The sequence below is a fragment of the Terrapene carolina genome, unplaced genomic scaffold (assembly GCF_002925995.2).
Source record: "Terrapene carolina triunguis isolate 2854851 unplaced genomic scaffold, T_m_triunguis-2.0 Scaffold397, whole genome shotgun sequence".
In the NCBI taxonomy this organism is placed as follows: domain Eukaryota; kingdom Metazoa; phylum Chordata; order Testudines; family Emydidae; genus Terrapene; species Terrapene triunguis.
The window spans coordinates 2,047,372-2,068,291 of NW_020664748.1; the positions used below are offsets into that span (position 1 = coordinate 2,047,372).

At 43.3% G+C, this 20,920-nt stretch overlaps 1 protein-coding gene across 4 annotated transcripts in view; it reads right to left on the bottom strand.

Annotated features, from left to right (window-relative positions):
* LOC112110478 (GON-4-like protein) overlaps positions 1-20,920 on the bottom strand; it is a 50,413-nt gene that overhangs the window by 20,136 nt on the left and 9,357 nt on the right. For 3 of the 4 annotated variants that reach the window (XM_024205493.1, XM_024205492.1, XM_024205494.1), the window contains 14 exons: positions 20,451-20,546; positions 18,698-18,817; positions 17,096-17,266; positions 15,930-16,122; positions 13,458-13,559; positions 12,661-12,701; positions 11,816-11,919; positions 8,981-9,179; positions 6,323-6,409; positions 5,150-5,321; positions 4,174-4,318; positions 3,480-3,630; positions 2,814-2,930; positions 304-2,040 (listed from right to left, as the gene is read on the bottom strand). In XM_024205493.1, the coding sequence (XP_024061261.1) occupies positions 304-2,040; positions 2,814-2,930; positions 3,480-3,630; positions 4,174-4,318; positions 5,150-5,321; positions 6,323-6,409; positions 8,981-9,179; positions 11,816-11,919; positions 12,661-12,701; positions 13,458-13,559; positions 15,930-16,122; positions 17,096-17,266; positions 18,698-18,817; positions 20,451-20,546 (3,435 nt within the window). The remainder of the gene's footprint in view (positions 1-303; positions 2,041-2,813; positions 2,931-3,479; positions 3,631-4,173; positions 4,319-5,149; positions 5,322-6,322; positions 6,410-8,980; positions 9,180-11,815; positions 11,920-12,660; positions 12,702-13,457; positions 13,560-15,929; positions 16,123-17,095; positions 17,267-18,697; positions 18,818-20,450; positions 20,547-20,920) is intronic. The other variant, XM_024205495.1, reaches the window with a different exon arrangement.

Genomic DNA, 20,920 nt, shown 5'->3' on the forward strand with positions numbered 1-20,920 from the left:
TTGTTTGAATTAATTTATCCTGGGGAACTCTCATTAAAAATAATTTCTGCAAAGTGCGCAGAACAAACAAGGAGGAAGCTCAGCTGAGGAAGCCATTACAACTCCAGAAAAATTGAAACCTGGCCATTTGCAATTTATGCTCCTAACCTAGTCTGTAAGCTCCTCAGGACAAGAGTTGGTCCTTTAATTTGTAATGTGCCATGCACACTCTTGGCACCATATAAATACACAATGAGATGGTTCTTACAAAGTGTGGCTTTATCTCATTTGCAGAATTCATTATCTAGGCTGCTACGTTTTTACCTGAAGTTCTGGCACAGAAAGCACGGACTCTTCTGATGCTGATGACATTTCTTCTTCATCCTCCTCATCTTGAGTAAAATCATCAAAATCCTCCTCCTCTTCCTCTTCTTGTCCGTCCTTCTCTCCCACTGCTTCAGGGCCAGCTGGTGTCCCCATAGAATGACCATCCACACTGGATGAGTCCTCTGGTTTCCCCAATGGACTACTGAACTCTGCATCAACATCTGTTGAATGAGAGGCATTCTTGGAAGACTCATTGCTCATTTCCACCCCAGCTGTATCAATGTCTTCCAACTGCTGCTCATCCTGGGTGGGTGCCTCCACATCTCGTCCCTTCTCCTGATGGGACGTGCACTCTTTTTTAATTGCCTTCTGTTCACTCAGATGCTCAGATGTGACCTCCATGTCCAGCTCTTGCCCTAGATCCAGTATGAACTCCTCCTTTATTTCAGCGTTCAAGTTTTTCTTCTCCTGAGTTGGGTTTATTTCTTCAAGGGCATCACTGGAATCTTCAGGTTCAGTTTTCACTGTTTCTCCTAAAACCTCCAAATGAGGTAAGAGGTCCATGGGTAATGGCTCCAAGGCCTTCTTCTCCATTGTCTCCACAACTATCCAACTATAACACTCACTCTCTTTAACCTTCTCCTGGCTGTCATTGTCTGGAGTAGCAGGACCTGTGCTGTGTTCCTTCTTGGGGGAGATGGCAGAACATGAAGAGTAAAGCTCTTGGGGTTCCACTTTAGGCTCAGCTATGGGGAAGGAATTTTCATCATTTACAGCAAGACAGGAAGGGACTGGATTCAACTGCTCTTTGTCTTCAGCAGTTGATGAAGCAGGAAGACCTACAGAGTTAGGAGAGGCTATCAAGGGAGGAATAGAAGAGGACACTAGAGGCTGATTTAATGGGCATGGGAAGGTGGTGGGATTTACCAACAAAGTTGTAATTGGAATAGCCTGAGTGCCCCTGCCAACTGTTGTGTTTATGGGCTGAATCATATTGCAGCCATTGCCAATACTAACCACTTTCACTGTAGCAGCAGGTACCGTAAAGATGACAGGGGCTGGATGGATCAAAGGGGCAGCCTTTATCAGAGGGGTGGATTTTGTTCCCTTTTTCTTTTGGTATCCCCTGCGGACACAAGGTTTGCGGATTTTTGAGGCAGTCAATGCTGGCATCATTTTTGTCTGAAAAGTCACAGGGGTTGAGGATACTAGTGCTGGTGGTACAGCAGCTGGAAGAGAAGTTCTGGAATCAGATTGTAAAGTGGAGAGCACGCTTTGAAATTCAAAGCAATCGCCACTTCCCACTGCAGAAGGGATGTTCAAATGCTGCATTCCTGGCATAGTCTGCATAATTGTAGCTGGCTGGATTAAGCGGGGAATTTGAACCACAACTTTGCTAGGAGGAGCTTCTGATTGGGGTAACTTTACAGCAGCTTTCTGAATATTAATAGTGTTGGCACTCGGCTGCAGACAAGGACTTGGTCGAATGAGTAGGGGCTTCAGGGCTGCAGACCCTTGCCGCCTCCAAGCTCTCCTGGAGAAACGGTTGGCAAGAGGCTTCAGTGTCAGCACTATTCCCTTGGGCATGAGCAGAGGGTATTTTTCATCACATTGTGATTCCGAAGTTTCTTTTTCTGCCCTCAAAAGAGCAGATTCTGCACTGGGTGAACCTGCTGCCTCCCCAGCATCTTCTGCTAATTGCTTCAGCTCCCTTTGAATGGAGGACAAACTTGCCTGCAGGAGACAAGAACTTCAGTTATTTAAGTCCCCTGACCCTTACCACCTTCAGGCAACACAGAAAAAATTCCAGCGCAAGAGACAGTGACTTATTTTGATTCACTTTATGAATAAGTATATTTTATTTACTGCCCACTGTAAACACTGACAGGATGACACGATACAGAAGGAGCAATGTGATCATGAAGTTCATGACCTTGATGTGTCTCTTCCAAACTGGTTTGTAAAGACTCTCTTAGCAAGAGTCAAGTGTCATCAATTCCCCAATAGGATGGTCATGTGATAAAACCCTGAACTAGGGTTTGGGGGATCTGGGTCCAATTCTTGGCTCTGCCACATACTTCCAGTGTGACCTTGGCAAGTCAGTTCATTTATTTGTGCTTTGATTCATCCCTTCCACACAAGGGGTTGTGAGGAAAAAATAATGGCTGAGAGGCATTTAGGTACTACAAGTATAAGGGCCCCGTAACATGAGAGAACAACATTCAAATCCCAAATCTGCACTTTATTCCCAGGGCAACAGGTTCACAATGAGAACGTCTGTCTCTCAATAAGACTGTTTGGTGCAGCGAGGAAGATGGTAATTGCTGCCTGCAAGGTGGTGGCCAGCGTGCCCTGACATACAAACTGCAACCAGCAGCACCAGTGTCACACAGCCAATATTCTAACCAGATGAATTAAACAGTTCAAGCCAACAGCACTACAAGGTTAATCAGCTCTAGGGATAAGATGGGTGGAGGCATGATGCTTCTAAACAGCAGGCACTGTACCTTCAGCCAGAATGGCAAATGCTGCTCTTCCCTCTCCACAGGGGGTTTGCACTCAGAAGGCTGGATCTCCTCACAACACTTGAACAAAATGGGCAACTGCTTTGTTCTTTTATAATACTGAGGAGATGGGGTGGTAGAAGAAAAAAAAAAACCAAGGTCAGCAATCCCCATCCTTCATTAGTCTAACTGCCAGAGTTACTCCTACACTGATGGAGTGTTGCTCATATGTGTAAATATTAAGAAATGGAAAGAAGGGCTGAACAAAATCTTATGTCCTTTTTGACCCATTTCTCTGGACTGATCATTGGTGTAAACACATGTGTTCACTCACTCTACTTCCATACAGTATGCAAATCTACTGGTAGGAAGCTCTTTATTTCAGCATTATGTGAATTACAGTTGTATCAAGGTTCTCTGTAGTAGGTGTTGTGTTCTTGAGAGACAAAGCGGCAATCAGAGCAGTTGTAAAAGGTAAGTACAGAGGGTAGGGTCTCTGAAGGAGTCTTCATTCTTATTGGAAGCGAGGTATCATGGTCTCTGAAGAAATTAAGGGCAGACCGAATGTAAACTCTTAGGGGAAGGAACTGTGTCTTCTGTTATGTGTGGGCAACACCTCGCAAACATGTAAAATACAAATGCATACAAACTATAGATTGTGTCACTTACTCTGATGATATTGTCAGGGGCACGGTTCATATTGAGGTTCTTGATTCTCACTGTCAGCTGGTGTGCAGTCTTTGCTGGCAGGAGATACTTGCTGATCAAAGGTTTAGGAAACTCTGTCCCTTCAAAGTGTTTCAGACCCAAAGCTAATAAACTGAAAGGAAAAAAAATTCTGCCAACGATTCAAATCAAAAGAAACTGCAAATGCTCTCAGCTTGTCCTTCACATCTGTTAACATCCCTGGAGTTTCTCAATCTGGTTAGCCACAGCAACACAGAGAAGACAGAGTATGGAATTAAAACAGCCCAATCAACTGCTGAATGCTCAACATGGTTTAATCTAATGAAACAAATTGTTAACGACGCCAACACAGAATTCGACTGAAGACACATTAATAAATCAAGATGGGGAGTATGTTGGTTCAGGAGCATCTCAATATACTCAGATTTGTCCCTCTCATCACCTTGGAAGTCAGTACACATATTGGCATGGAAAATCCACAAAAGACTAAATCTGTCTGGCCTACAGAACTAATAGCAATTGTTCTACGGCTGGGAACAAAGGGCCAAAGTTGCCATCTGATTGTGCTATTCAGAATGTCCAAATATCCCATCAGTTGGCTACAGCACCCTACTTTTTCCCCCAAGGAAAGATGCCCCATTTTCATTTATTTTACACACTAACATTGAACACCTACTTGTCCTCTGCCTTTGTGAAGATAATCTTGTTCTGGGGGGCTTTGGCCTTCAGGGAGCAAATTGGTAACAGCTCTGGGTACATAAAGACTTTTCTCGTTGCCAGAATCCATGCCACTTGCTTTGGAAGACAGGGGAATTCATTTGCTGTGAAAAAAATCCGCAGATCAGCACAAGTTGATGAACCTCACAAGCATAGATGCTTAAATTCTGAAACTCACCATTACTTTATTGTAAAAGCTGTTGTCCCTATAACTCCTGCTGTGAAAGCAGTACAGGCTGGGGTTACTTTTCCCCCCAAAACCTTTGGATTTTGGTTTAGAACACAAGAAACTAAAACTAAGAATTTAATCTAGCCCAGAAAAAGTTACTTTTCTTTTTGATTTCCCCACAGAATTGTGTGTGCAATATCTGCTCTGTGGAAGGATGGAGCAGCTCCATTTGACTCTAATCAGTGAATGGCTTTATTTGACTCTAATCTGCCTATCATTTGGCTAAGAGAAAGTCATGACAAAAATTTCCAAAACTATCCATTCAGAATGCTTTTTAATTTTACAATTTCATAGTTCAAGTCCCTAGTCCTGTTAGTAGAACCATCTCAACCAAAAGAAAATGTCTTTGATGCATCACTCAAACCACTGGAACACATTTTTCCAATCTACTGTTGCTTTCTTGATGGATTTCCAAAGCTTGAAACATCTGCAAACATATCGTGCGTTCCGGACTACCAAGCTAAGCAATCTTGTACAAATCCCTATGATGTGAGCTTACTGTGTCACATTTTCATGGCTTAAGTAGAAAAAGATAGCCAATAATACTGAGGTCATTGCTTAAAGACATGTTAGAAACAATGGTGCAAAATAATGCTAAATTCCATTTCAAATCATAGCAAAAAATCTGGAATCCATCTCATTTGAGGGGAGGGCATCACCAAAAAGGCTATTACTACCCTACAAACCTGCCCCTTCAGCTACATACCACTCTTCTTCACAGTTTTGCGAGGGCTCCAATCAACTTTGACCTGGGCATGAAAGTCTTCAATGAGCTGCAACGCTCCCTTCAAGTTACATGGCTGGAACACTGTTTGAAACTTGGGATGGAACTGCTGACGAAGGAGCATGGAACTGTGAGCAAAGTTACTCAGCTCAGTCTGAAGAGTCAAATACAAAGGAGATAAAGGGACTTGCTTTCAATGTAAATAAGTACTCGTGTATGTACAAGTCATTCAGAAAGCAAACTTGCCAGATAGGAGGCAGAGAAAGTTTCAGTTATCGTCAACCCTGCTTTTCAGAGATACCGAGCCATGAGACACAATTGATTACATTTATTCTGCTCTGAAACTGTAAAGCCCCAGCTCTGCTGTGAGTTATTACTCCCCCATTCCCATGCAGAACCATTAAAGATGACAGAGCAATCACAGAGATTGTTTTAAGAATGACCTTTTCAAGCTTTGTTTTTAATCTTTAAAAAAAAAAAATACAAAAAACATGCCAACACAGAACACTGTGTTATTGCCATTACACACAGTTACAAACTCATTCAGTAAGCAATTGATCAAGCATTAGTATGTAGATGATACTATCATTTGAAACAAATGTTAAGGAAATATTTCTCAGCTGAATAAAGTCAGATTTTGGTTTTTTTTAAGCTTTGCAGGGCATTCCCACTAACCAACCCACCCTCACTGGGATTTTTTGTACTTCCCTCAGCAAATGCCCACATAGGCTTCAGACAAGTATAGCATAGGCATTAGCTGAACACGCTTCTCTCACCCAAGCCTTCAATTCCAACCTGCAGCAGTCCTGCTAATCCCACCCTAGTCCTCTCTAGAGCAGGGACTGTCTGTAGTGTCAGACGGGATGGAGGTTTGTGTTAAAACTAACCAGAAAGCAAAACTAATTTTCACCTAAACTGGCATTGTTAGTGCACTAGCCCACTGCACTAACTAGGCTCCCCTCCCATGACAGCAAACTCTCTCTCACACAGTGCTGAACCATTTAGCAACGTAAAGGCAGCTGCAGCTACATAACAATGCCTCTCCTTCACTGCTCATTTTTGAAAATACACACCAAGTTATCTTGATTAAAGGCAATGGCAGCCTTTATTTTTGCGATAGAATTATTGTATTTCTAACTTTAGCTAGATCCTTACCAGAAACATCCTCGTGGTGCTGGCTTCTGAACTCAGACTAGGGTTGGAGCTGGTAAGAAGGTGGATTTGAGTCAGGAGCTGGACATGCTGAAAGAACAGGTCAGGCAGATGAAGCTTTTCCATACACTAAAGACAGGGGTCGGCAACGTTTGGCATGCGGCTCGCCAGGGTAAGCACCCTAGCGGGCCGGGCCAGTTTATTTACCTGCGGACGCGGCAGATTCGGCCGATCGCGGCCCCCACTCGCCACGGTTCGCCGTCCCGGGCCAATGGGGGCGGTGGGAAGCCACGGCCAGCACATCCCTCGCCCGCGCCGCTTCCCGCCATCCCCATTGGCCCGGGACGGCGAACCGCAGCGAGTGGGGGCCGCGATTGGCCAAACCTGCCGCGTCAGCAGGTAAATATACTGGCCCAGCCCGCTAGGGTGCTTACCCTGGCGAGCCGCGTGCCAAACGTTACCGACCCCTGCACTAAGACACTATAATATCCAAAAATACTGGAAAATATTCTAAAGCACCAACAGGCCGAGCAGGTTATATCTCCTGGGTCTCAAAATGAGTGTTGGCTACAGACATACTTCAGCTAACAGAGAGCTTGAAAGAATTTTTAGTGCAGACATCTTAAGCAATTACCTTAAAAATACACAAGCACACACTAGTGACAACTACAGTTCAGAGACATTTCCACAGTAAGTGAAACCAGAAGTAAGAGGCTTGATGCAGGAATCACTTGGGGAAATCCTGTAGTTTGCATTTGCAGGAAATTATCCTAGATGATCACAATGGTCCCTTCTGGCCATAAACATTTATAAATCATTTAAACTAAAACATGATAGTTGAGAATATAAATGCACAAAAGTCAGGAAATTCAAAATTGGGGTTCCTAAAGCAATGTGAATGGGTACTCCTTGGAATTCTGTGCACAAAATTTTAAAATTCTGCATATTGTATTTGTCAAAATAAAACAATATAATCACACCATTTTCAATTATTTTAGTAATTTATTTCAAAATACCTGTCAGCAAGCATGGCTGTGACAATACAGACAACAGAAAAGATCCAGGAAATTTTTTTTGACAAATAGATTCCTTACTGGGCATATTAGCATATCTATATGGCTCCACCGAGCAAGAGGGACAGAGTCTCTCACGCACACCCAGCTCTCCCCCCAATCCAGAAATGGGACAAGCAGGATGAAAGTGTGGGGGATCCAGGTGTGTGGTGAGAGGGTTCAGGTGAAGGTGGTTGGGGCTCCGCGGGGGGATAGGTGTGGGGGGGATGGGGCTCAGCACGGGGGTCACGGGGCTTGGTGGTCCGGGTGCAGCTGGTTGGGGCTCAGTGGGGTGGGGCTTTGAGTGGGGGTGATCTGGATGCAGGGCAGACAGGAGGGGCAGCTCACCATATAGTGATCCCTTCCCCTGCAGCTGGGGAGAGATGGAAGCAGGAAGTGGGGCTGGATGTGGAGCTTCCTGCAGTCAGGAGCAGCCCATGCAGGGGAAGAGGAAGCCCTGTTCTCCCCGCAGCCCAGCTAGGACTAGCAGCTGCAGACCAGCACATTGTAGGAGCCACCAACCAGGGAATCCCCAGCCCTGCGCCTCCCTGGCTCCAGACACACAATAGCAAGAGAGACAGACAGCCCAGGCCCCCCACCCCAATCCCCAAGAGAGTGATTTACATCTCCTTTGCTGCTCCCAACACCCAAAACAGACATGTGCCTCCCCCATCATGTGAATCAGTTTTTCTGCAGGGAAAGCATAAAATCTGCAGGGGACATTAATTCTGCACTTGCGCAGAATTCCCCCAAGAGTAAATGGGGCTATTACACACACTTTTAGTGCTCTGCATTACTGTTTCATATACCTATGTGAAAGTTATCCCAACACTATAGGAATTCGGGATAAACACATTTACATGAGCCCAACTGGAGTTCCATATCTTGGTTTACTGCTGAAAAATTAAAAGGGTCACATACCACATATGTGAAACCCATGCTTACACGGCATGGCTCTCTCATAAACCTGTGTGCTTCCACCAATAGAAAGAGACAGTCTGCTACTGGGTTTGAACTACTATATCTGGGTCATCAAGAGGACCTTATGCTGATGACCACAATCAGGGGTGCTGCGTCTCAAGTGAATGGTATGCAATTTTCAAGCAAAAAATATGTCTCCCAGTCTGACAGCGAACCACTGATAACTGCTTTGACTATGGTATTTCAACCAGTTGTACACCCACTTTATAGTGAACGATTTCCAGCTAAAAGGATAATATTTTCAGAAAGTTAGAAGGCCACAAAAATAGGGGTTTAGAATTAAATCATTGCTTCAACACAGTCAGATTAAAGCATGACTGCTACAGCTCTCTCACATCTAGTTAAGGAGGATGGAATTCACCTCTTGGCAACCACTTCCCTTGGATGATTTTAATTCATTCCAGAAAGTGGTACCAGATTGTAGTGCACAGGTCTGCTTCACTAATGTTGTGGTACCAGATTCCAGGGTACAAAATGTGTACCTTATTTCAATAGGCAACTTGCTTGAGTGCTTCCTGTAGCATTGATGGTGCCACCATGCTATGCAGAGGCCTTTGCCCTGCAGTTGACAATGAAGCTGTGATAAGATGGTGTAATATTTGTGTTTGATAATTACTACATCTCTTACCTGCTGCATTTGCTGATGCAGCCTCTTTCTCTGCTCCATGTCCAAAACTAGGGTCTGAAGTGGCTTCTCAATTTGAGGTTTAGACCTCTCCATCTCCTGTGGCTGCTTGGTCGAAGATTTCTTTATTCTCAGCTGTTCAAGCTGTTCCTTCACAGTCCGATGCTGTTCATTGAGTAAGTTGGCCAGAGGCTCTTCAAATCTGTTTCAGATCAAGCAGACAGTATTATGCCAAGTCCATGACTTACAGACAACGCTCTTAATGACCTAGTGTATCAAGTAGATTTTACTTAGTTTCTGAAAAGCACAATTAAAATATTAATTACATTTCTATAGCACCTTTCATCTCAAAGTACCCAAAGTATTTTATAAACCTAATATTTACAAAAATCCCTTCACCTACCCCAGCAATGCTGCCTCTCCTGGAGAGGGACACAGCACCTATTCATTCAACAGCCCAAAGCAAAAGTTAATTTCCTGTCCTAAACGGTTAAGGCAAATCCTGTGTCCTGTTAAAGCTGCTAGAATTTAGAGAATCAGAATAGAATTACCTGAGGTAAAGTTTGGCCACCACACCAGGATTAATAATCCTGTTCTTAAGAAAAGTGTCATGGAATCTTTAATGACCACGAGCAGTCAGGGCTTTAGTTTTACATCTGAATGCAGCATCTTCAGAAGCACTGTGCCACTCTAACACCATGTTGGGGTACTGGTTAGTTACAGACTCAGATAAAAGCATTCCCTACTCAGTCACCTGTATCATTTCCTGCACCATCTTATTCAAGTACTCAGATACCACTGTAATGGCCATGGTATAAGAACCTAGATAAGACATTGCTAAAAAGAGATCATTCAAGAACTAGACCAGACCCGACCCAAGCTTGTGGGATTAAACAAGATCACAGCCCAAAGTACTATGGCTGCTGGCTATTACCATCATCAGTCCCAATGAGATCACTTGCAGCTCTCCAATGCTGTCGACACACTTTGTAAATATTAATGAGTGCCCCCGAGTTTTACTCAGCAGGCTATTTTATTACACGTTTGTTTCTGCTGCAGCAGAAAAGTGCTGTAAATATTCCTGTCATTGCAAAGAGCTTTAAGTGTCAGCCTGCTTATGACAGAGCTCTATAGATAGCCCAATCAACACTCTCCCATCTCTGACCCAACTAGGATCAGCTTCACTTCCACAACAGACCCAGCATGTGCGCTCAAAGCTAGTCACAATCAAGGCCCCTCTAAGACATTTACATTACAAGATACTAAAGGGAAGGAACCAATGGAACAAATAGGTGAAATTTTCCCTCAAAATTACCTCCCTAAAGTAGTCCAGGAACAACATTATGTACAGATAATACCAGGGAAGAAGAATCCAATTAGGAGGAGGACTTACCCTACCTTACCTCATACAGACTAGGGAAATGAGCATGAAATACCCTTCACAATAAGATTGTAGCTGGTCTAAGATTTCCGCACTCCCCTCCAGTACTGCTCATCTGGAAAGAATGGTGCAGATGCCCAGCAGTCACTTTAGCTCCCTTCCCAAACAGATACAGCTTAGTCTTGAGCTGAGCTGCCCCATAGACAAGGAGACTTTATTCAAACTGCAGTTCACATTCAGCCCCCCAGTTACTGTTACCATTTCAGTAGTAAGCCACTATTTGTCAAAATAAATATTAACTAAGAACAAGAGAAGGATCATGAGATCTGAAGCCGATCAGCTCCAAGTCATTGACTAAAATTTAGCCCATGCTAATAGTTATCAAAAAGGCGACATATGTTGTCCACAGCTGACAGCTGCTTCAGTCCCGTGCCCCTACACAGCTCTGCCAGTCCAACTCTTTCCTGACTAGCAGCACCCATCTGTTCAAGAAGTGATATGCACTGGGAGATTTGCTAGGCAATGGCCAGTACAGTAGAACCTTAGAGTTACGAACTGACAGGTCAACCACACACCTCATTTGGAACTGGAAGTATGCAATCGGGTAGCAGCAGAGACACCCCCCCTCCGCCAAAAAAAAAAAAAAAAAAAAACAAAAAAAAACAGTAATGTGATAAACGTAAACTACTAAAAAACTAAAGGGAAAGTTTAAAAAAAGATTTGATACGGTAAGGAAACTGTTTCTGTGCTTAGTACCAGAGGGGTAGCCATGTTAGTCTGTATCCACAAAAACAACGAGGAGTCACCGGACTCCTCGTTGTTTCTGTGCTGGTTTCATTTAAATTAAGATGGTTAAAAGCAGCATTTTTCTTCTGCATAGTAAAGTTTCAATGCTGTGAAGTCAATGTTGAATTGTAAACTTCTGAAAGAACAACCATAATGTTTTGTTCCGAGTTACGAACATTTCGGAGTTACGAACAACCTCCCTTCCCGAGGGTTCGTAACTCTGAGGTTCTACTGTACTTGAACAGCCCAGCTCCTCAACAGTGCCTTCATATTACCAAGAAAGCTGGAGGTAATAAGTGAGCTCCTCCGGAGGAAGTTAAAAAAGCTGTCACCCTTCAGCTGTGTTGCTAGAATACAATCCAGTCCCTCAACGACCCCTCTTTCTGAGGTCCACTGCTTTTTCTCCAATAAAAGCCGCTATTATACCCTCCTTCAGGGCATTGCCTCCTTCTTCCTGGCCCCTCACGGAGAAGCACTGTCCGTACTGGCTCCCTCCATGATACCTACAAATTGCAGCAAATACACTGCTGTATCAGGGAGTCAGAGCAAAAGGGCCATGGACCCCATCGCCATCTGGATGGTATGTGTGTGGCTTCCATCTTCTTTCTATTACATCTTATTTGACAGCCCGGGCACCCTCTGCAGTTTTTATTGAGACCACACAATCATACCTAAGCGCCTGTGGTGTGTTAAAATTCGGCCGTGACTCTGCAACGGTGTCCTCATCCTCTGGGCCTTCATCCTCCATGTTGGAGAAACCCATCTCATCCTGGAACTGATAGGAAATAAAGCTCAGCAGTTGTCAGGTATATGAGGCTCTGTCTGAGGTTCAGGGAATTACTTTTAGTACAGAGGGATTTCTGGCTCAGTATAAAATTAATCACAATGGACCTATACTGATGTCATCAGCAGCAGACACGCTCAGCCCCCTTGGGTCTTCACTGGGGTACATGCTTTAGCCTCCTCATAGGTGCACATACATGACAGGACCCCTTGCAGTGAGTTTATGCTGAGACATCCAGTAAAGTCCCCTCTCTTTGGCTTATGATGGCACCTTCAGAGACCCTCTGTCAGTGGATAGAAAGACTCCCACATATTGTTAAAAGTCTCACTTAGACTTGGTGTACACTACAGAGTTAGGTCGACATAAGGAAGTTTACGTCAACCTAACTGCAAGCGTCTACTCTAAAATGCAGCTCCCACCAATGTAACTCGCCCATTACACTGACTTAACTCCACCTCCGCGAAAGGTGTAGCACTTCGGTTGATGTAGTTAGGTCGATGCTGCGTCAGTGTAGACATTGCATTGCGTACATCGACAGTTGCTGCCTTTCAGAAGCCGTTCCACAATGCCGCACACTGACAGTTAAATCGGTGCAAGCGTTCCTAGAGAGGACACGCACCACTGACACAAGGAGTACAGTGTGGACATGCAAAAACTATTTAATTACTGCAGTGGCTGTATGTTGACATAACTAAGGTTGACTTTAATTATATAGTATAGACTTGCCCTTACTGTCTCAAACAGCTCCTCCATCAGTTCATTTACTTCTTTCTCTGTAAGAGACAAGATAGGGTGCGTGAAGAAACAGTTAGTGATCCAGTAAGAAAAATTTCAGCAATTTGCAGGATTTCCTTTTCAGAAGATGACAAACGCTTGCAAACTTTCCAACACAAGTGGGAAGAAAGGGGACCCTCTCATATACTCTTACATTTTCTCTTTGTGATGGGGATCAGCCCTGAAGCATCCAAGTACAGCCTGCCTCTCAGCCACTCAATCCTAATCCCCTGTGAATGCCAGAATGGCTTCACCTCCTTGATCTGTGATTTAAGAGATCAGCTTCCCGCAACTGTGGTCACAAGGTTTTCATCCAAATTCAGGCTGCTATTTCTCCCCACATGCTCTCTATACGCCTAATGATGCAGCTCTGACCCCACTTCACAGCTGAAGGCCTGAGCAACACAGCAAAGTCCTTCAATGCAACCCTATCTAACCTCCTTAACGCCCACACCAGACCCACAGAGTATCTTGGCTAGAGTCTCATTTTGTCTAAAACAGAACTAAGTAGCTGTACCTGATGGCAATGCTGGACCACTGGCCAGATCCATTCATGCATTTATGGGGAGTCATTACTATACAGAAGAGCTGGTGAAGTTAACAGCATGGGGGGCGGAGGGTGATTCTATTTTTTTTTTTAAATTAGCCCTGCCTTGCAAAATCTTCGCAACAAACACTGAAGTTTTCAATTTGGATCAACAATTCTAACAGAAGCAGTGCTGAAGGAGCTGAGCTTAGGTTATCACAGTACTTACTGGTGATTCTCACAGCACGATCATTCCTGAAGTCTTCTGTGTCTGGTTCATCCAGATCTTCCAGGAAGTTATACTCAGGGTCATCATCATCATCTGCCTCATCTAACAAGATAAATGTTTGAGACATATTTTTTCATAAATCAAACTGTAAGGGAGACCGTGCTAATAGCAACCTGGGGAGAAACACTGGGCTTACTGGTTATCCTGCCAGACAGAGGCAGGACTTGAGTTAGTATTAGTTTTAACAGGGTCCCAGTTTGCTCAATTGCTGTGGTAGCAATAACAAAACTATCTTCCTTTCAATCTGCACTTGTAGCACCCTCATTTCTTTCCCTAGTACTTTAACCATTCCTGTTTAGTAAGGACAGACTGATTCTCCACTAGCTGTAATTTGTGTCATCTAAATTTGCAGAAAATGAGTGTATAATGCCACTATTCTAATCGGTGTGTTTTACACCCACTGTGCACAGGTGTAAGAGATGACATGAGGCAAGACAGAGAATCAACCTCTGAATTATTTTGTTTCTTATAAGAGCATAAACCATGATGGTAAATACAACATGGTGCCCCTCACGTAAAAACACCACATTGATAAATAAACTCAAGGTGTGCCCTATACTGCACTTTGAAGTTAGACACTACTACAACAAGAAATAGGTCCAACTGTATTTTCTTATCTGACAAACAAATCCAAGCTCCAGGTTCTCACTGGATAAGTCATTTTAAGATTTCCTCCTGCCCATCCTGGGGCTTTACTCTTCCATTGAAGTCAATGGGATTTACTCATATAATGTTGTGAAAATGGCAAATGTCATTCTGCAATGTATTAACAGGAACGTCATATGCAAGATACAAGAGGTAATTGTTTCACTCTACTCGGCAATGAGGCCTCAGCTGTAATACTGTGTGCAGTTTTGGGCCCCACACTTTAAGGAAGATATGGACACTGGAAAGAGTCCAGGAGAGCAACAAAAATGGTAAGATGTTTAGAAAACATGATCCATGAAGAAGGTATTTTCATGCTACTACTTCTAAAAGAGGTCAACGCATGTCCCCGCCAGTACCCAGCCCAGGCAAGCTAATGATCCAACCAGCAGACCAAATTCAGTGATGCATCCTGGGTATATGCCACCTAAGGCACATTATGCTAAGAAGATGATTCCAGCAATGATTCCAGCCTCTCCTAACATTAGCCTGCTTCAGTAGCCCTTGTTAAATTCAGTTTGCAAACAAAACTAAAACCAAAGCAGTTATATTAGTCCTTATGACAGGTTCAATATCTATTCACCTTTCTCAAATGCTCTGTTGAATGAAAGGTTCAACCGCATCAGGAAATTCCTCTTTTCTTGTAAGAGGTTCAAGATGTTATCTTAAAGCCCCAGCATTCCAGGGAGTTGTGGGACTTCACACACAGACCTCAGACATGCTTTGTTTTCAGTCTTGGACTTGACTCACCAAGATACTCTCATGATGCATGAGGATCAGAGGGTAAACGGTCTCAGAAGCATTACAGCAATTTGTCACAGGTGAGACACTAGGAAGCCAGCATAATCAAATAAAAGTAACACAAAAGAGAAAGGCAGCACTGACATTAAACCAACAGCTGGCTTCATCCTGGTAGTTATGGAAGCTGTCTTGTGGAAAGTTTCAGCAATGGTGAAGGTTGAAATGTTAAATACTTCACTCCAGTTTCAGGGATCAGGTTATGTGAACAGCAGCTTCCAAGTTTCGTTTTAATTTCTATTATTAAACATTTATATTATATATTTGCATTCAAATGATCAATCAGGATCAGAGACCAATTGTACTAAGCACTGTGCAAACACACATTAAGTCAATGTTCCTTCCCTGAAGGGCTTACAATCTAATGAGAAAGGTAGAACAAAGTGCAGGAAAGGAAGCCAGGTTTAGAAAAGAAGAAGAAATCTCCAAAATATCTGACACAAGAGCATCCACTGTGTTAGTAGCCATTAAAAGATCTCCGTATAAGCAGACTCAGCCAGCCAAAACTTCTCATCTCTAGATCCATTACTAAAGCTCATATTACTGTAGTATCTAGATGCTGATACAAGCAGTGTGTTGGAGCATGGAGAAGAAAATAAAAAACAATAAAAACAGCAGAGCTGGCTAAACAGGACACTGGAGTATTTATAGTGCAGTTGAAATGCACGACACCCTCATTATTACTCATGGGCAGCAGTTAGCATATATACTAGTACACGAGTCAATGCATGTTTAGCCTTGAAGAGAGGATTGAGCCTAGAACCAATACAACATAGACATGTGGAAGGTTAGCAAGGCTGTTGGCATGCAGAACATATCCATGTTACTAACCAAGCTAACGGCTGTACATGAGACTGCCTGGTATAGACAGGAAGAGAAAGCTTCAAGCTTCCCACAGAACTCTTAATCAAGGTCAGAGATGAAAATGTCCCCACCAATACCACTAAATAACCAGGTATTGCTGCGTACCCTCACTCTCCACATCATCATTCATGAGTCCCCCAAGCCATCTTTTCCAGTCTTCATCATCTGCAGTATTTGGGTCATACATGTCTGGTGTGATATCTGGGGCACGGAGCTCAGCCTCCAATTGACCAAGAGGAACATCCTTCAAGGGTCTCTTTGATCGGGTGCGGAAAGCAATGAGGCTATCATCCAAAGACTGAAACATGGAGAGAAAGCACAATGAAATCACAGCCGCCCCATTATTCTTCTAATTTCTTTGATGTCAGGCATTTCAGTGCAGCCAAAAAACCAACAACAAACCTGACACCAGAAAAATCTGATTCTTGACACAAAAAGATTCATGTTACTTTGTTGTTCCCTCCAAGAGTAACATTTAATTAATCTGTAGTTATTACACTAACATCACTTATAAGTATCTTTTCAACATGCACCTCATTCAAACCTATTGCCTTAAGAGCTTTCTTCCCCTTCAATATTTTACTCCTTAGCAGTTGGTTTATCCTGTCCATCCCCACTGCTCAGTTATCATCACAACAGCTCCTTTCCAAGACAGGAACCGGACAGAACAACTTCTACTAGAGTCTGTATTATTGCAGCTCCATAGATTCACTGAAATACAATCATTAACCCACTACACCAGCCTCTTAGGTCTCTTGCTCCCAATTTTATAGTCTACTGCTTCCCTGCTGAGCCACAGTGTCACCTAAAGGGAGCAATTTACACGATCAGCTTAAATTTGGCAAATGTTACACTTTGTAAAAACAAGATTTATAAAATATAACAAAAAGAGAAACATTTCAACAATTTAAAAATTCCAAACACTTTAGAAAGAAACATCTCCTGCAATGTTTTAATACCTGAGCAATATAGCACAAAGAATGCAAATGTGAAACTGATGGAACTGATTTTCATTATCCGAGCTGAGAGAAATGCAGAGTGTAAACAAAGGGCATAATTAAGGAAAATTAATTGATTTGTACAATTCTCTCACTTTTAAGCATCTTAAAGTGTTAGCAATGTGCTTGATTGCAAAATTAAGTTGACAGCGTGTAGAGGGACTCAGCAGACAGGTTTTAGACAGTACAGATCAAACAACCACCTTCCATCAACAACAATACTGTTATACTTGCACCACAGTGTCATTTTTGTAGTATCCCTAATCACATTACCTGGTAGGAATCCATGCACACTGGGCTGGAGGCCAATTCCTCATCCACAGCATGCAGCTTCTCCATAAAAGTGCTATCCCCGCTCTGTTTCGGTTTAGGTGGTGGTGGAGGTCCCATGGGAACCACTTCAGCACTAATATGCCTAATAAGGGGTGTAGAAACCTTCTCCACCTAATCAAAAGAAGTCCTTCGTGTTAAAAATATTTTATTTAAGTCAGTCTCTCCAGGGCAGGGATTGTCTTTTTTCTGTTTGTATAATGCCTTGCACAATCAGGTGCTACTGCAATACAAAATAAAACACGGCATCACAGGGGGAAATGGACTCTCCTGATTCTGGTAGACTTGATTTTTAGCAAGCATAGTGGTGAGAATGTAACTATTGAGAGCTCTGCAGGAGAGGAGAAAATTTCAAAGATTTCAGTCTAATCAGCTCTAGAAGCATTTTAACTATATGAGATTAAATTGGTGATAGGAGACAATGGCAGGTAGAAAGGGAGGGAGAGAAAAATCAGTACATTCACCATGTTGCCTCTGATCCCATACACTGTGCCATAGGTGAAGAGTTAATAATTGCTTCTGAAGAGAAAAGATAAGCAGCACCATATCCTTCCTGTTTACTGCAAAGAGCATCATTAAAAACAGAAAAACTAGGCTATTTGGGGAGGGTTGGGGGGTTATGTTGAGGGGTATGTGAATGTGGAGTCCCAGGAAGACCTAACTTCTAGAAAATACAGGCTCAAGAAACAGAATAAAAAGTTTTCACTCTTTAGAAGCCAGGGAAAGCCAGACTCACTCTTGCACATAGCACACAGCATTATCTGTTCTCATGATCACATATTCCCAACCTACAGTTGCATATGAGGGAATCAGACAAAATGAAGCTGTTAAAATCATGTTCCTTGCTCATCTCTTGAACAGATCATCCCCCCTTTTTTTTCAATCCCTCCAATAACTCTCTTCCTTACACCAAATCAAATGTAAGCTTCTTGTCCTAATCTTCACAGCCCTTTCCAACTCTTTGCCTTTCTACTTATCCATTATATATCTCTTATCGCATCACCCACCTCCCCCATTCACATTCCTCCACCCACAATACCATCTTTGGCAGCCCACAGCCACCACAAACATTTTGGTACTTTTTTCCACACTACTCCTTATTCATGGAGACTCGCCCTGTGCTGATGCATAAGGTCGCTAATGTCTCTTTCAAATCTCTCCAAGGCCCATATTCTGTCTCGATGCCTAAGAAATCATCCAGTGTTTAATGGCTCAGCTGAGGTGCAGTAGGAGGAGTTAAGTACATGTATGTAACTAGAAAACTAATATATACATATATAAATATAAAACTGCATATATTTTAACTGTCTCTCTCTCTCCGATTCTTTGTAAACTGCTATTCATAGACTATAAGCTCTTTGGGCATGGTTGTATCCACCTCTTTGGATAGCACCCATAACAATGGGACAGAGTCAAATCAGCACCTGAGTGCTACCATAATATAAATGTTAACAATCAACATTTATTATGGATTTCTCACTGGTGACTTATAATGAAAGACTGAAGCTATTTCAGAAAGTACTGGAGCTTTGATGTTAACTGTACCTCAGATAGGGTTGCTCCCTCTTCATCTGTCTCTATCATATCTGATGATTGCCTTGTCCTAGATCGCTTTGCTCCCCGAGGAGAAGAGGCAGTGCTCTCCACATCACTTTCCAACAAGCTCTAAAGAAGAAAAGCAAAGCAAAACACAGTCAAGTAATTTTGCAATCACTAACGTACCCTTTTTCAACTAATATCTCATTCCAGTGATTTTCTTTTAACATAATGAAGTCAAAGTCTCAGTATACTATGAAGGAAAGAATGAACCAAAACCAGTAGGATAATCTTTCAGGGAGGACACCAAAGGATGAACCTTAGAAAAAGGTTGGAGGAGTGAGGTTCTGGAACAGCCTCCCAACAGGAGTTGTTAGGGCACACACCTTTAATTAGTTTTAAGGGATCTGGATAAATGTACATGTGGTATTGTATGATGGGGTTGTTTGTGATGGTAGCAGGTAGGGCTCAGCACTCCTGAGGGTCCCTTCTGGTTTCTATCTATCTGATGTTCCTAAAAAGCTCATGCCTTCGGGGGTGCAGCTGTTCACCTGCAAGAGTCAGGAAGGGATTCCCCACCCAGTATATTCTGGGTTGGTTTGTCTGTCTGCTTCCTGTGAAGCATCAGAGATGGCCACAGCTGGAGATATGACATTGGACGGGGTGGGACAGTGCTCTGAGGTAGTACTAAGAATTCTGTCTCTCAGATGCTTGCCTGGTTGGTTCTTGCTCACAGGATCTAACTGATTGCTATATGTGGGGTCAGGAGCAAATTTTCACCCAGGTCAGACTGACAGGAACCTCGGGGTTTTTTTTGCCTTCCTCTACCACATGGGCTGTGAGTCACTTGCCAGGATTACCTGGGTATATCTCACATAACCATTGGTGTGCCTCAGTCCCTCCTAGTCTCTGCCTGTGGGATGTAATAGTTCATACTTCTGAGGGCTAGAATATCTTGATTCAATTTCTGTTGTGGGATTTAGTGTGCAGGTGCTGGGTGGCATTGGTTGTCTGTGATATACAGGAAGTCAGACTGGATGACCTGGTGGTCCCTTCTGGCCTTAAATTCTATGACTCTATTAACCAGACTCTCCTACATCCCAGGGCAGTGCCCTAACCACTGGGTTAGAGCATAATTCTCACTCTCTCTAAGGCCCAGTGAATATTTAAACATTTTATGCAAACTAGAAAAGCTTCAACAGGAGAGACAGAGACCCTCCCCAGAATAACTCATGCCCCAACGATTAGAGCACTCACCCAAGACATGAAAAACCTGGGTTCAAGCTGCAGATCCTCTCAGGAAGAATGGGGATTTGAACCGAGGTCTCCCACATCCTGGATGAGGGCTCTAACCACTGAGCTATTGGATTAAAAGGGGGGTGGGGGGAGGGAGGGAGAGAAACAACCTCTGACTCATTTTGTGCAGGACCTAATCCAGTAGGTGTGCTCTAAGGCAGCCTCTGAGCACACATACCAGATTGGACCCTGTAGGCACCATAGGTGGGGGAACACTCAGTTTGAAGATTCTGCTAGGACCTAGGTGTGAGCTAGGCGCCCAGGCATCAGGACTTAGCTGGCTGTGCACATACCCCCTGGCAGATTTTTAGGTACCTAGGGACTTTATCAGCAGCAACTCAGCCACCTATGGAATTAGACAGCAGCTGATTTTGAATATCTATATTTTGGATTTGGGTGCCTAAAGTGGCTGTTCGGCACTTAAATCCCTTTGTGGATATAATCAGATGTGTTTAGCCATATTTACCTCTTCAGCAGTCTCATCCTCATCCTCATCCTCAGGCTGGTATTCCTCATCAGATGAATCATCTTCTTCAAGAGGAATGTCCACAAACTGAGGAGGCTGCAGTGAAACCAAGGGAAATATAAGAACTTTACAGGTTTAAGCTAAAAGTTTTATGGTTTCAAATGCCCATACCACAGGACATGTGTGGAGAAGCTCAGAGAAGGAGCCAAGATAAGGAGAGAGGCTCCAGAGGATGTGGAACTGTATCCAAGTAAGGCTTGTGGAATGGGTGGATTCAGAGGTGCAAGGACAGGCCCAATTTACAATATTAAAAAGCCACTGAATGGGCTCACAGCATCTCATATTGCACATACCTAGTCTATGAAACCACATGCTTCTAGCACTGATACCCTTGTCAGCCTATTGTTTGTTACACTCGTTGCATCATATCTAAAATTAGACTGTCAAGTCTCTGAGATAGGCAGTGCCCA